A 16806-nucleotide genomic window follows, 5' to 3' on the forward strand; every position below is an offset into this window, starting at 1 on the left:
AGGAGTGATTCATTAGTAGGCCTGCCAAAGAAACGTGACATTGATGTCATGACATCATGTTTGAGGTGTTGCTGGGAAAATCCAGTGCAGACAAAATGAGTAGCCAAGCATTTTTACACAGTAATGTAGCAAACATACTGAATGTGGCTGCATTTTTTTTCTCCCTCGCTCCACTACGTCTGTGTGCACGTGGGAGCCTAACGGATATGAGCTGTGGCTTCGAGGCAGGTTTATTCTTCTCTCATATCCGTCGAAGCATCACAATCATGTTTCCAACCACAAACATTAAAAGGAACGCGAAGATTAACTGCATTTATTGAGCTGTCCTTTGCAAGAATGTTTTTATACATAATATATCGCACAGCAAAGTATACTGTAAAACAAGCATGAATTTATTTTTAATGGAAGTATACATTTAGAACAGTTCAAAATATTCAACATTTTCGTATTGATATCCTTCTTCGTTCAACCCAAAAAAATGCACAATGATTTGACACTAACAATAAAGTAGGAATTCATTACTCTGTACATTCATCAAAGTGATTGGTGGGCATTTATTTATTTGTTTTAATATATGGAGGTTAACTTACTTTTCCAGTTGTGTAACAGGTAATGAAGTTAGTTCACCTACAGCAACCTGCCTGCTTTCTTCTGCACTTCTCTTTGAGCTAGGTAAGTAATGATGTCACTTCTATGATAGTTCAAAATTGAAATTGAAATACTGCATAGTTAAAAGAATACTGGAAGTATTTCATTGTCCATTTTTTTTTTACAATTTTGGATCAAATCAGAGGTCATCCAGCACCTAAGGGCAGATGATTTTTTTCCCTTTTTAAGTCCCACTATGGAGTCTTTGCAACCACTCAACCATGTTTGTCAGATGTATGTGACGCACCGACGTCATGTGATCGTGAAATATTCCAATATACACATCATAAGGTTGAACTTTTGGTATTTTTCCCCAGTTGTGCCGTACTTTGTCGTGTGAGCTTTCTAAATATTGGTCAGGATAAAATGAGTGACCTGCTTGTGTAAATATGGAGGTGCCAGAATACTAGCAGTTGTATGTCTTGCGTTTGAACTTGTAACCAGGCAGCCACAAGTGCTTCATCTTGATCGGCCACTGTTGATAAAAGAGTATGGATCTTGGGAGCGGTTCTGTGCCTTTAGTTCCTGTCAATAAAATAATACAATTGGAGGTTAACTGTGCCCCTCAGCGGACTTTATTTGGCCCGAGTGAATGCCAATTTAATTCTTGTCATAACGTCATGGAAAATTTGTTGTTACATTATCCTGTACTTACATCATAATCAGGAGAAGGTGTGTCCGGGCCTGCAGGCACAAAAATATAGAAACACATGATAAATGTGAACTTAATTCAAATGTTAAAAAAAAGTTGAACATTTTCAACCTGTAAAAAAGTAATCAGTTATTCTTATTGCGATAAAAAAAGTTATAAAATGACAAAATTTAAAAATGATTGTTCAAGTATCAAAGGTGACTTTTATACTCATTAAAATGGAATTTAAAACACAATTTCTCACCTTTCGTACCCAGTAAACTTATCATCTTGGTGCACTTGTAGATGAGTATCATCAGTATAATTGTTATGCTTACATCGGCAGCAATGAACATCCCAAACAGTTCTGCATCCAGCTCAAAACAATTGGCGCAGACTGAAGGAAGGTGGACAATAAGTGAGATATGGGAAAAATCATATGCACAATGTCACATATAAACACATCCATGGTGTCAACTTACCTTTTCCTTCCACATAGAAATAATATTTGATTTCGTTGCTGTTTTCGTCATATTTGCAATGGTAAAGGCCTTTGTTGTTGCCTTCAATTGTTAAGGTTTTGCTTGTATTGCGAGGTTCAGATTCTCCTTTTTTGAACCAAGTCCCAGTTTCTGGACATGTCATTGTGAAATGCTCCCTCCAGAATGACACTCCACCTTAGATATAAAATAATTAAATTAAACTAGAACACATTTTTTAGTGTTGATACAATAACATCATCGCAAAGACATCAAGATTTAAAATTCAGATAAATATGAGGCGACATTTTAGAGGCAGAAAATTCGAGTGCTCTTTTTCTCTACTCAATGTTAATAGCGACCTTTTTCAATGTGGGGTAAATGAGACAAAATAAAACCTATTTCATTTAGATAGCATACCAAAAAACTTTAAAAAAGCAAATCTTTACCTGTATTAGCTTCCACAGCACTTAATATTAGGAGGTGACAAAAAAACAAAGCAAAGTTGTACATATCTTCTGAAATGTAGATTTCATTTACATAAAGCTTTGGGACCAAGCTGCATTCTGTCTGACTTTCTCAAGCTGACGCTCACATTGGCGCGCACGCACGCACGCACGCACGCACGCACGCACGCACGCACGCACGCACGCACGCGCAAACATGCAAGTGCACGCGCACACGGGCAAGCACTGAATTCATTTATTTGGAGTAGTTTCAAATAATAATAAACCAATAAAATTGTATTAATTGAAAATAAATGTAATGTTCTTTTAAAAACGTATCTTTTCTGCCAACTCGAAAGGAATACTGTATTGTACTGCACTGACATAGATTTTAAGTGCAGTTCTGCCCCCTTACGGCTGAACGGTGCACATAACACGTCATGTTGACTTATTGCCTCCATCCACCAAACTCTATTAAAATTGAAAACCCACAACAATAAAGAAAAAACGGAATAGTTTTATTCGACTAAAAGAAATTAAACATTTGGCCTCGTTCAACTTGGCTTTAATTTGAAACAATGCGGATTTCTAACTCAAATTGTCTAATTGAACCAAGATGTCATCTTGGTTCAATTAAATTCATTACTATTGTTGTTCATTGTTATTGTTGTGATGTTTTCGTCACGTTTTCTTTCAAATTAAGCGTGTTTGTGCAACACCCATTGACAAAACAGGTTGGTTCTGTAACCAAACTTTTTTGCATTTGGAATTTACGTTTGCAAGGAAAGTTGGAGGCTTGCCACTAGGTGGGTGGGTTTAGTGAGAGAAGTTTGGGGAGGTTGGATTGCTGACAGAAGCGACTCACAACGCGTCCATTAGACAAAGAAGATCGAGTCGAGGACTCTCGGAGTAGATTTTTCTCTTAAAAAATAGCAAAAAAAGAACAACTTTTTTTTCGTCTTCACGGGGAACGGGCAGTCTCTCAATGTGCGTAAAAGGGATTTTTTTCCTGTGTGGACTCGCAGCCTTAGGTGAGATGGTCTCATTTCACGTCAAACTAATGCAAGAAATTCGTATTAAGAATTAATACAAATTGTGCCATGTTTTGGACTCGCAGCCTCAGGTGAGATGGTCTCATTTCACGTCAAACTAATGCAAAGAATTCTTATTAAAAATTAATGCAAATTGCGCATTGTTTTGGATGATAATCAACACCTGGGAATGCATTAAATTCGTGTGATTGTTATGGGGCATTTAAAAGTACTTTCCAAGCCAAAGACAATGCTGAGACTTGAAAATCCCGGAGGGACTTGAATCTGCATCTTGGTGAGGTCGTCATGCGTCATAACCTGGCGCAATGGTGTGGGTTGGTGCCACTAAATAGCCGTAAGGGAGGAATCAAGTGTGGAAAGACAATGCCTTGGCAGTAGATTTTGTTTTGCTTCACTCATTTCCTACTTTTTACTGGAATGAACATTGAATGGTACCGTTTGACCCGCACAGTCTCAGGATATTCAAGATTCAAGAATTTTTATTGGCCATGTGTGAGCATGCCAAACAAGTATTTTGACTACGGTACATCTCAGCCTCTGTTCAACATTGAATATGTCCCTCTTATATAGTTGTATATATATATATATATATATATATATATATATATATATAGTCATAAATATGCTTTTCAGTAAAGAAAGCTTTCTTGGATCCACTATTCTTTGGATGGTTTCCTCTGTGGACAATCCCGCAACACAACCTGAAACAATATTTTTGTGGAATGTTTTTTTAAGATCCTGCACACACTCGGAAGTTGAACACATAAATCCAAGGACATAAAAATGTTTCCCTTTCCTTTGCACTTGGAAGCAATAATAAGAGTGCATGTAGGATTAAGTACATGCAAGAATGCATGCATCTTCACATATTATTTTCATAACATTGTACAGTACATCCTGAAATCAGTCTTCTTTATTGACTTTGATCTATATGCCCCGCATTTCTATATGTCTTCTTCTGTAGCTGTGCTGCAAGTCAGTGGGATCTATGTATATACTCCTGGGGATGTGATGGCCATCAACGGGATGGACATTCGTCTCAAGTGTACATTCCAGACTGCCAGTAAAATCTACCACGATAGCGTCAGCATCTCCTGGCGCTTCAGACCCCTTGAACCGGGCCGAGAAGAAGAAGAAGTACGTTTTGCTATGTATCATGGCGTATCCATCTCCTTGATTAGTTGAGATAAACTCAGTAATCAGACAACCAAGATAAATCCTGTGTTGGTGTATATTGTGTGAAATGAGATTTACAAACTCACAATTATATAGAATGAAGTTCAAAAACTGTTATTTCATCCCCTGAAATGTGTAAAGTTACCTATATGAACATTTATCCTAAAATAAATGGGGGTTATTTATTTTTATTTTTACTTTATACTATTTCCCGATTTTATTGTTGTATCACTATACTGTTTTATTCTACGCTATGTAAGGTGACTTTGAATGTCAGAAAGGCGCCGTAATTATTTATTTTGAAAATAATGTGGCAAGGACTCTCAGGAACAACCCAGGCAAAATTTAGCTCATCCCAGACATACAAACTTATCTATCAGTCAAAAGTTATCACTAAAATACATTTGATCAACTTGCATTTCCCTTTCTAGGTGTTTTACTACCAGCAGAAAGCGTACTCTCCTCAAGAGGGCATGTTTAGGAATCGCACCCTCTGGGCTGGTGACATCATGGGCAAAGATGCCTCCATCATAATTCGTGAAGTGAATTTTGCTTTCAACGGCACTTACACATGCCGGGTCAAGAATCCGCCGGATGTGCACGGCTGGGTTGGAGAGATTCGACTGCGTGTCGTCAATCCAGGTTTAAAGATTTATTTTTACAAATTATGTGAAGAATTCTTATTGCATTTTAAATTCCACACTGAGAAGTCAATTATATTATACATTTTGTCGTGGCTTTAATATAATGAAAAAATAGTCATATTTGTAAAATGTTTCAAATTGACCTCAAACCATTGACACACACACAAAAAAGTCAATCCATCCAATTTTAGGATTTTATGGAGTTTTTTTTTAATCAGGTTTAAGCAGGTTGAAAATTGTAACTTTTTTTAAACTTTTGAATTCATATTTATCATGTGTTTCTAAATTTTTGTACCTGCAGGCCCGGAGACACCTCCTGATCATGATGTAAGTACAGGATGATGTAACAAAAAAATGTCCATGACATGTTATAACAAGAATTCAATTGAAATGATGTTTTAACTGTAAACTTCAATTGTGGAAGAAAAATCCCATCGAAAATATCAAAAATATGAAAATATCAAATTAAAGCGGAAATGCATTGTTCAATTACTCCTTATCAGAAATCATACCAATCAGTTTTCTATGTCTGTAATGAAACTAGAGAGGGACCAGGTGACTACTTGTATTATATCCTGCCGTCTGTTGTATTGTGTGCCTCTAACATCGTCATTATTGTTTTGTTGACAAGAACTGAAGGCACAGTACCGCTCCCAGGATCCATACTCTTTTATCAACAGAGGCCGATCAAGATGAAGCACTTGTGGCCGGTTACAAGTTAAAATGCAAAACATACAACTGCTAATATTCTGGCTCCTCCATATAGAGAGATTTACACACTGTTCTAAATGTATACTTCCATTAAAAATAAATTCATGCTTGTTTTACAGTATACTTGCTGTGCGATATATTATGTATAAAAATAATCTTGTGAAAGACAGCTCAATAAATGCAGTTAATCTTCACCTTCCTTTTTACGTTTGTGGTTGAAAACATGATTGTGATGTGAAGATGACCCACAGCAGAAAGGTTGGATTCTCCTTGTGTGGAGTTTGCATGTTCTCCCCGTGCTCGCGTGGGTTTTCTCCGAGCACTCCGGTTTCCTCCCACATCCCCCCAAAAATGCTTGGTAGACCTATTGAGCACTCCAAATTGTCCCGAGGTGTGAGTGTGAGTGTGAATGGTGTGAGTGTGAGTGTGAATGGTTGTTCGTCTCTGTGTGCCCTGCGATTGGCTGGCAACCAGTTCGGGGTGACTGCTGGGATAGGCTCCAGCACGCCCACGACCTCCTACCTCAAGCGGTATAGAAAATGGATGGATGGATTTTAAAGGCAGAAAATTTGAGTTGTACATATATTATGAAATGTATATTTCAGGATTCAGTTTCCGTTTTACAATACATTCACTTCAACATTTACATAAAGCTTTGGGACTAAGCTCCATTCTGTCTGACTTTCTCTAGCTGACGCTCACATTGCGCGCCGCACGCACGCACGCACACAAGCACACGGGCAAGCACTGAATTCATTTATTTGGAGTAGTTTCAAATAATAATAAACCATCAAAATCAAATTGAATTGAAAATAAAAGAATAATATTCTTTAAAAACGTATCTTTTCTGCCAACCCGAAAGGAATACTGTTTTGTATATAACTGGTGTACATAAATTTTAAGTGCAGTTCTGCCCTCTTGCGGCTGAACAGTGCACATAACACGTCATGCTGACTTATTGTCTCCATCCACAGAACTCTTTATTAAAATTGAAAACCACAAGAATAAAGAGAAAACGGAATAGTTTTGTTCAACTAAAATAAATTAAACATTTGGCTTTGTTAAACTTGGATTTAATTAGAAACAATGCAGATTTCCAACTCAATCTTGGTTGAATTAAATTAATTACTATTGTTGTTCATTATTATTGTTGTGATGTCTTCGTCACGTTTTCTTTAAAATTAGGCGTGTTTGAGTCACGTATTTATGCAACACCCATTGACAAAAACAGGTTGGTTCAGCAACCAAACATTTTTTTGCATTTGGAATTTACGTTTGCGAGGAAAGACGAGACAGTAAGGAGAGTTGGAGGCTTGCCACTGAGGTGGGTGGGAGGAAGGTTGGGAGCTAAGGGTGCTGACTTGAGAAAGACCAGTGGCGAGTCACAACGCGTCCTTGGTGGTTAGACGAGGAAGATCACGTAGAAGACTCCGGAGTTTATTTTTTTCCCTTAAAAAATAGCGAAAAAACCCAACTTTTTTTTTTGTCTACACGGGGATCGTGGGATTACCAATAAATCTCCCGTCGTCTTGATCACTCCAGGCAGTCTCCCAATGTGCGTAAAAGGGATTTTTTTCCTGTATGGACTCGCAGCCTCAGGTGAGATGGTCTCAGTTCACGTCAAACTAATGCAAGAAATTCTTATTAAGAATGAATACAAATTGCGCATTGTTTTGAATGCTAATCAACACCTGGCTGTGCGTTAAACCCGCGTAATTGTTTTGGAGCCTTTAAAATGATACTTTCAAAGTCAAAGACAATAGACTTAAAAACCCCGGAGGGACTTGAACCTGCGTCTTGGCGAGGTCGTCACACGTCATAACCTGGCGCAATGGCGTGGGTAGGTGCCACTAAATAGCCATAAGGGAGGAATCAAGTTTGGAAAGAGAATGCCTTGGCAGTAATTGCCAATCAGCAATTGTCACAGATTTTGTTTTGCTTCACTCATTTCCTGCTTTTTACTGGAATGTACATTGAATGGCACCGTTTGACGCACACGGTCTCAGGATATCCAGGATATGCCCATTCAAATCACAATTTACACCATGGATGGACACAATGAAAACAAAATAAGATGTTTCCGCTTGTTAAAATGACTCACGTGTCAGTGCCCAATGCAATGATAATCAATTGATCTGTCTGTATCAAATAAGGTCAGGTCACTGGATAAGAATACAAGTGCTGAACTAATAAGAGCACGTAAATCGGAAAAAAGGTGTGTTTTAACTGATTACAACATCACGGCATTCCGTCACCGCAATCACATCCTTCGGCTTTTTTATCCTGGCAAACACTTGAAGTCATGCTCAAACAAGCAGAGTGGCATTTGTTTTTGTGAAGCGTTGACCTCAGGGCATAAAATTGTAACTGTGTATGGAAAACGAGTATTTTCTTACAGATGGATCAAATACCAAATTGTTTGGCGGAAAATGTTGATCTGAAAAATGTTGAGTGAACACTCAATAGCTAAACTTTTTTTCCCCCCCATTATGAAGCTCTATTTTCAAACCAAAGATATTTACCCAGTAAAACAAATGAAAACAGAATTAATTTGTTCCACTCCGAGCTAAATTGTCTTACCCGCAATTGTGCTACTACATATATTTAATTCAACGGGAGGCTAACTCGCATCAAATCAAATCAAATCAAATCAAATCAAATCAAATCAAATCAAATCAAAAGAAGACAGACACCCGCCATTTTTTATGCTACTCATTCTATGAAGCAATAGTTGTCAGAAAATCTTGTTTGGGAACTGATTTGTTCGTGCAGTTGAACGTTCATGAACTGACCTTCCACTGTACATAGCAGGAATGTTTTCATGCCAGTAATACCCTTTTTTGTAAACACTTCAGCCCATCATGCCGTCTCTTGAACTTTTATTGACACTTTTTGGACTTTGTTGATTAACAATCTTGGAAATGCAGGTGGCAGCCATAAAATATCTTCAGTCAGACATTCAAGTTCAAGAAAAGGTCACATACAGATGGGAAGAATTTTTCAAGTCCTCCCTTCTATGCAGCAGCGATTCAGTGTACTTTCTGTCTTAAAAAAAAAAAAAAATCTTTTTTAGGGGGGGCATATTAATTTCTTTCACTAAGATGATCATTTTTAAGCCTTCTGTAAAGCCAACAATGTTAACATGTGCCAACCTGTCCTGACTTTCTGGTTTCACACACACATGCATTGGAGAGAGAAGGCGAGAGCGAACAGATGGCTGTTGTTGACTGCAGCATAGCGGCGATTCCATTGGTTGTTTAGGCTTCGACTTCATTCTGTTGACAGTTGTACTATGTTGTTTCTGCTCTTCGCCTTACTGTGTTTCTAATCTAATGACAACAGTGAACATCACTTTGATTATTGACATTCTGAGCTGTGTTGACCCACCTTGGGAGGATGTCTGGCCTTTGAGATTCGACAACTGCTCAAGTGTAAGATCACAGTTAATTAAGGACAGCAGAGAGGACTCAGGAATTTTTTTTTTATCATTTCATCAGCATTGTAACTCCTCCCACTTGATAAAAATCAGCCAATATTTTTTTTTTATTCAAAGCATTTTTGCAAGTGGAGCTAATGGATGAAGAGAGCATTGGAGCAGCTTTTTTTTTTTTTTTCTTGGGGTGAAAAAGGGGAGGCAAGGATATCTCATTTTTATTATCTTTCTACAAACCCCAAAAATTCTGTCGAAAATGCTGGTGAAATTTAAATATAATTTAAATTTATGATAAATATAATTTTAACATAATTTTCTTGAAAATTCAGAAAATACTCAAAAGTCTGGCCTGTCACCTGGGGGTCCAAGCATATTTTTGGTAGGGAGACCCCCTCTAGCTCCGGCAGTGACAGATATAGTTCTAATGAAGCAAATTAAGATTATATAGATTATGATCCATACCAGTTTTATTGTTAATATTACTTCAGATTATTTTTGTTGCAAAAGTTTATCTGGAAGGAATGTAGTTATGCTAACTGCAAACATCTGGGGTGAATGTTATGGTGATTGTCTATTCCGCCACTCACCATCACATGGACACCCTAAACCTTTCGGTTTAGTTTAGTTTCAAACTTTATATATGGGAAACTGAAGGTCTTTTGAAGGCTGCATATATCTATCTAGTTGAGACCTGTAGGCTTTGTGGTTGGATCGAAGTGTTTGTAATCCTGACAAGTTGTTGAGTCAGCTTCAAGGTGACAACAGAGCAGGTTTGATGGATTAAAACTCTTATCTGTATTCACTCACCAAATCGCCTCTTATCGATTTTCAGGATTTTTTTTCTTCAAGGAAACATGTACAGTATATTTATGTGCCAAAATGTATAGATGCTTTGAAGTAGTATTGTCTTCATCAAAATACATTTTTAAAATGTAATCGCTACTCCCAAACTGTATATCACTCTTTGAAAAATGCATCTCTCCCTGCTACAAAACATCTAATTCAAATGATCGGGATCGTTTCAGGTTTCTCCAGCGCTTACTGATGAGCACATTTCACCACTTTCTGTCTTCTTAGTCTGCACATACGTGGTTACCTGAACCTGTTCTTTCCAGCTTTGATTCCTGACCATGAAAGACTTGCCTTGTTTCCAAAAAGGCAAAAGAAAAAAAAACGTTTGCAGAGCTCCTCACAAACGAGAGAAAAGGCTCTTTGTAATTCACTGAGCTATTCATGTTTCTTCTATGTCCTAAGTGTTTCCTTCAGAGCTGACGTAACAGATACTCAGGTTTCCTTTGCCTGCTCTCGTTTGTTTCTGAGCCACCATGTAGCGAGGAAAAGGCACAAAACACCCTGGAACAAATCTGTACAATACTTGATGTGTCCAATTGAGACATCAAGTGCACCATAATGTTATTCGTAATTACTTAGCTTTCTTTCCTGCTCTTTCCCACTCAAAGCTGGGTGTGGTTGGCATTAGCTAAGCAGGATGTTCAAATTAAACAAGGGGAAAGATTTAGACCAGACAGAGCGATATGGTAGGGTGGAAGAATGGCTCGACAAAGACCTAAACAAATAACTCCTTCTAACGAGCGCCAGTGCATACTCCATCATCTTGTTCACGTTGATATCTTGATCACACGTTCTAATTTAAACTCCTTCTTCCTGTCTACAATCTTGTCTTTCAGTGGAAAACTTTGAACTTCTTACCTTCACAGCAATTAACATTCAATAATTAAACATGTGTTTTTAAGTTGAAGAATTTAAAGTAACGTGGTAATGAGCGCTCTTAATTGAAAAAGACCTCATTAACCTGAATTTTTAATCCACTCGGCTGTACTTGAAAGCGTAGATTAGCGACGCCTGTTTAATTAATTGTTAAATTAAAGTACTGATTGGTTAAATGAGATGTGTCATGATGTGTTAAAGCTTTGAAGATGTGTTAACTCGATTCCAAGAGAAGTATGATGACGCAATTGAGCTTTGAAATCGTTTGACTGGAGGAGGAATCCCACAATTGCTCATCTCCTTGGTGACTCATTTACTCAATGAGGCAATTATGAAAATAACTTTTCTGGCATTTTTATATATTTTTTGGACATTGCTTTTTTTTCTTCCACATTTGTCTTCTCTCACGTTTCTTCAGCTGCATTTAAAAGACAATATACATCGAAATAAGGATGTCGTAATCTGGTGATGAGAGAGATGCCTTTTTAATGGTGTACAGGGGCCGCCTGGGTGCCCTGCTCTCTCATCCCGGCCCACAGGAAACATTCTCCAGTCTGATAAGAACGAAAACGTGCTGCTTAAGCTCCCAAGCCCTGCTGACGTTTTCCCAGCTAAAAGCTGCCCTAAAGGAACAATATGACTCTTTTAGATCTTCTCAAATCATCCTTGGTAGCACTTTTAGCACAAATATGGTTTTCTGCTTTGTATATTATTTTGTGAACGTGTAATTAAGAGGTCGATTAGGTGATTTCAAAACCCACTGAAGGCTCAGGTCCTGAACTCGCTGGTATGTAGACGGACAACTATTCACACTAGAAGGAAAGAAAGTGAGTCAAGGAAAATCTGTTTAATTATTAACACCAGAGGTAGGAATTTCTACAAACCATTGGCGATGAAAACAAATGAAGCACTCTGAGCTTTGGGAAACAGAAAAATTCCTGAATGCACATTTGTAAAAAGTTGTGTTTTTTCACTGCAGTCCTGTTGGTGTAGTTACAAAATTGTAGTTTTAACTTTTTTAATTTTTACTTTAATAATTTTCCCCTATCTTTTCTCTTTTTGTTAATCTTTCACTTGAATGATTCTGTATTATTTCTAATATTTGAATATTCGGAATAAATAAAACAAAAAGACTCTTCTAATTGTTTTGATTGTTATACGTATGTGACACGATACGTTGACAGTCATAAATATGCTTTTCAGTAAAGAAAGCTTTCTTGGATCCACTATCCATTTGATGGTTTCCTCTGTGGACAATGCCACAACACAACCTGAAACAATATTTTCGTGGAAGTTTTTTTTTTTTTTTTTGAGATCCTGCACTCAAACCCGGAAGTTGCACACATAAATCCAAGGACATGAAAACGTTTCCCTTTCCTTTGCACTTGAAAGCAATAATAACAGTGCATCTTCACATATTTTCATAACATTGTACAGTATATCTGAATTCCTGAAACCAGTCTTCTTTATTGTATTTAATCTATATGCCCCGCATTTCCATATGTCTTCTTCTGTAGCCGTGCTGCAGGTCAGTGGGATCCGTATATACACTCCTGGGGATGTGGAGGCCGTCAACGGGACGGACATTCGTCTCAAGTGTACATTCCAGACTTCCTATAATATCAACCCCGATGCCATCATCATCTCCTGGAGCTTCAGGCCCCTTAAACCGGGCCGAGAAGAATCAGTAGGTTTTGCTCAGTGTGATGATGCATGCATCTCCTTGATCGGTTGAGATATGTTCAGTAATCAGACAACCAAGATAGACCCTGTGTTGGTGTATATTGTGTGAAAAGAGATTTGTAAAATTATCTAACCCATAATTATACAGTATGAAGTTCAAAAACTCTCATTTCCCCTTCTAGGTGTTTCACTACCAGCAGAAGGCGTACCCTCCTCAAGAGGGAATTTTTCGGAATCGCATCCGCTGGGCTGGTGACGTCATGGGCCAGGATGCCTCCATCATAATTCGTGAAGTGAAATTCACTTACAATGGCACTTACACGTGCCAGGTCAAGAATCCGCCAGATGTGCATGGCTCGGTTGGAGAGATTCGACTGCGTGTCGTCACTACAGGTTTGGAGATTTATTTGTGAAGAATTCCTTTTGCATTTTGAAGTCGTGGCTTTAATATAATGAAAAAAAAAAAGTCATTTATCGCAAATGACATCCTTTGTATTTTCTTCTTCAGCGTCTTTCTCAGAGCTTCTGCTGCTGGCGTTGGCCATCGGGGGAGGGATCGCCGTCGTGGTTCTTCTCCTCATCATCATCGTGTCTTGCAGGAGGTGCAAGAGGAAGAGACTGAGGCGGGACGGGGAAGTGGAAGCTACTCGCCAAGACAGAAAAGATCCCACCGTATGGTAAGGCCAGGAGCAACGTGGCGGGAAAGGGAGAGGGGTGATAGAGAGAGGAACGGAAGAATCATAGACTTCCTCTCTCGCTCACCATCTGACTGTGGGCATCGGGCTTCCTGGGGCCTTTGACTCTTTCCCGCTGGACATTAATCTTCTTCCTTCCTCTCCAACCACAATCTTTGGATCCAATTGAGGGGCAGGTTCCACTAAGGAGGAGACCATGAGAAAGGGTCCTTATATAAAATTTGCAGACACACAGCATTCGTCACACAATCTTTTTTTTATTTTATTTATTTTATTTTTTTAAATATCACAAAGTGCCTTTCACTTGAGCAATGTTGTTTTTAATCACTCGGTCTTTTCCTGTTCCTTTAAATGGACTTGAAACACCATTTCCTGTTTAGATTATATGTTTTGATGATGTGGCATTTGAACTACAATGTTTACGTGCCGACTAATAGCATTTCAAATTTATCTTGTGCCTGAGGAACTGTGAAATAATGCTGTTTCATAAAATGGCTTTTGCAGCAATATTTTTTCATTTGGAGCGCTTGTTAAATAAAAAAAAAAGGCAGACAAGTTTGACTCGGCACTAATCCCTTCTAACATTACCATTTGCTGTTCTAAATGTTTGCACCAACTACTCATTTCATGAAAAAAATGCCTCCTCTTGCTTGGGTACCACTTTGCACTCTTGGGTTTTCAGATCTCCTTGTGAAATTCATCTCGGTTACGGTGAAGGTATTCTCGCCTCTTGAGAAAAAGTGGCTTTAAACACAGGTGGCGGTTGACATGGTCAGAAGTAAATCTTATCATCAAGTTTGGACAAGTTCTTGATACCCTGTGTGATTCTAACCCTTTGTCCTTGCTGCTGTGTGTTTGATCTGCTTGTCCTCGTCCTTTCCCCTTTGTCTGTGATATTCTCTGCACATGCACGGACATGAAACATTCATGAACGTGCGTGCATGTATTTCGCTGTGTGTGTGTGTTGCTCTCGTCTCCCCCACGCCGCACGTCTTCCTATGTCCCAGCCACCCATTGAGGTCCATCCACCTGTACCTATCACAGACGTCCATAGAGATTGACAGTTCAGACGGAATGATCTCAGAGGCCAGCACTAAGGATCCCAGCTCCGAATCAGGGGGTTCAGAAGATGATGACGATGATGACGACGAAGATAATTCTGACTAAAAAGGTGGGAAATAACAAGAGGGATGTCCAATTGCTACCAAGAGAATTATATTGCCTCAAAGTTGCGAGTAGACGAATGGTGCACTGCTGCTTTTGAAGTCGTGCACGCTGACATGGTGAATTGAAGGAAAAAGCTGACGGATGTCCTGTCTGAACAATTGGGAATAGGCACAAGGAGGTTGAAAGTACTTGAAAGGGAAATTTAAAATGATTTGTTTTTTTGCTTCCTTTAGTACGACCGAACAAAGGCTGAGTTAAATCTGCTGACGCAGCAGGTGACTGTTATTTTCAAAACCCATTTTATATCCCATTGGCTGGGATTATGTTACATCACTGGCGCAGCTAGAGGGAGGGGGCAGTGCCTCCCCCCCCACTGAAATATGCTTGGACGCTCCATGTGCCAGGCTAGATATTTGACGTTTGAGGTTTTTTTTTTTTTTTCATGCCTCCCCAAGGAAAATAAAAATCCTTGCTGTGCCAGTGCATTACATTACTTGAATAAAAAAAAACAATTTTGCTAATATATTCCACCTTCAAAAACAGGTTTCTGGTGTTTGAGCCACAGTATACAAACTCCCATTTCAAATGTTGCAGTTTTGATCTGAAAAACCTTTGAATGCAAACTGTCTTCTCTCAATGCAACACATCCACTAACATGACTGTAAAGACATTTTATTTTGTAATTGTAATTTTATACTGATGATGTAACAGTGTCTCTAGGTTGTTTTTACTTAATGCCTAAAGTATTTCATTCCTTTTTTATGTAGATAGAGTATACACATAGAGTTTTTGAAAATGATTTTCTAATAAAAATGCCTTTTAAGTATTTACTCCATTGTGTTGAGTATACTTAAAGCCATATGAATAAATAAACAAATGTGATCATGCCCTAGTTTTGAAATACACTTACATGATTTGACATCCTTTTATCAAATTCATCTATTATGTAAGAGAGTAATCCATTTACCAACATTTATTATGCATCATTATCTTTAATACGATACAACTGATTGTGTGAATATGCTATGCACAAGCTTTATTTGTTTACCTGAAAGTTTCAGTGTTGTTTAATTCTGTGGTCTGCCGCCCCGACTTAAGCAGGATGAGGCTGTTCATAAATCGATAGATTTGTTTGTTTGTGTGCGTGTCAGTGTGCGTGTGTGTACGTGTGTGTAGATGTGTGCTTGTCATCATATTTGTGTGCTCTGATCAAAGTCTATTCCTCTGGGAGCAATTTAAGTTATTCTGTGGCAAGGCTTGACAGTGTGTGCTCATGACGGCAGGGTTAACGGGGTTGCCTGAAAGTGTGCATCCAAGCAAACAAAATAATTAGATTATTGTAACCAGATAAAGTATGACAGGGTCTCTAGGTGATGTTTTTTGTTTTTTCTCCCACTGCGTTTTAATTGCTTTTGCAAGGGCTTTGATATATACCTGCAGATAATCCATTTAGGATTTTCTAGGATGTCATGACAAATGCAAACCTGTTTTGTATGTGCCTTGTGATTGGCTGGCAATCGTACCTCAGATGGTATAGCCTCACCCTAATGATGTCATCAACAGGATCTATCTCGAACAGCCTTTCCCAGGTCAAATCATCGCAGAGTTCTGATGAAAAATACATTTTCCCACTCTTACTGACTACTTCAATGTGGTCTGCATTCCACACCTTAGAATGGGTTGTACCTGGCACAGATACGAATAAATTCCATGGCATGCTCACTTGTGTGCGAGTACGGACAAACACGCAAAAGCATGGGTTTGTCATGTCAAACTAAAAGAGAAATCACTTCACATCCACCCAGGAAGGACATACAGAAATGTACTCTCACATTCACTAAGTCATTTTAATCGATATCTACACGAAACTTGACTTCCTTTACCCATAGTTGGTAGAAGGATTTAATCTGATTGTTGAGTAATGCTGCCATACTTGTTTGTGAGAATCCTTTCAATCTTGTTTCACAGAGTGGAGATCACTCATCAACTACCCTTGTCCAAATACTATCAGAGTCCATAGAAACTATTGAAAAGAAGGGTTTTTATTTCAAGGAATATGGTTGCATGTACACGGACAATCTGAACCCCCTTTTTTTGTCTGCTCCATTATTAACAACTAAAGTCTTCTCTCACAGTTTGATGGCAGTTGCAAAACAAAAAACCTGAAAGGAAAAAGACTTTGGTTTCGCAACAGAGATTTGAACTGAAACTAACACCAGACGGCTTCAGCAGACAGACAGAGAGCCCCTGTGCTCACACGTACACAAAACATGTTGCAGCACAATGCGGTGCTGGTGCTGTAAGGAGGCATTG

General features: G+C 38.5%; 3 protein-coding genes across 3 annotated transcripts; 2 read left to right on the plus strand and 1 right to left on the minus strand.

Moving 5' to 3' along the window:
* Positions 1-371: 371 nt before the first annotated feature.
* On the minus strand, positions 372-2363 carry LOC125972173 (T-cell surface glycoprotein CD3 epsilon chain). Its single transcript, XM_049725595.2, has 5 exons — positions 2208-2363; positions 1762-1956; positions 1545-1676; positions 1304-1332; positions 372-1173 (listed from the first exon to the last, which is right to left on the minus strand). Exons 1-5 carry the CDS (start codon positions 2269-2271, stop codon positions 1108-1110), a joined length of 486 nt encoding a protein of 161 aa, XP_049581552.1. The 5' UTR covers positions 2272-2363; the 3' UTR covers positions 372-1107.
* Positions 2364-3025: 662 nt separating this feature from the next.
* On the plus strand, positions 3026-5981 carry LOC125971964 (myelin protein zero-like protein 2). The gene is made up of 5 exons (XM_049725161.2): positions 3026-3235; positions 4221-4393; positions 4864-5074; positions 5378-5403; positions 5708-5981. Exons 1-5 carry the CDS (start codon positions 3190-3192, stop codon positions 5711-5713), a joined length of 462 nt encoding a protein of 153 aa, XP_049581118.1. The 5' UTR covers positions 3026-3189; the 3' UTR covers positions 5714-5981.
* A 1099-nt stretch (positions 5982-7080) lies between these two features.
* LOC125971963 (myelin protein zero-like protein 2) lies at positions 7081-15323 on the plus strand. Its single transcript, XM_049725160.2, has 5 exons — positions 7081-7386; positions 12466-12635; positions 12814-13024; positions 13140-13308; positions 14334-15323. Exons 1-5 carry the CDS (start codon positions 7341-7343, stop codon positions 14491-14493), a joined length of 756 nt encoding a protein of 251 aa, XP_049581117.1. The 5' UTR covers positions 7081-7340; the 3' UTR covers positions 14494-15323.
* Positions 15324-16806: the final 1483 nt, after the last annotated feature.

Source organism: Syngnathus scovelli, chromosome 7, assembly GCF_024217435.2.
Source record: "Syngnathus scovelli strain Florida chromosome 7, RoL_Ssco_1.2, whole genome shotgun sequence".
Lineage (NCBI taxonomy): Eukaryota > Metazoa > Chordata > Actinopteri > Syngnathiformes > Syngnathidae > Syngnathus > Syngnathus scovelli.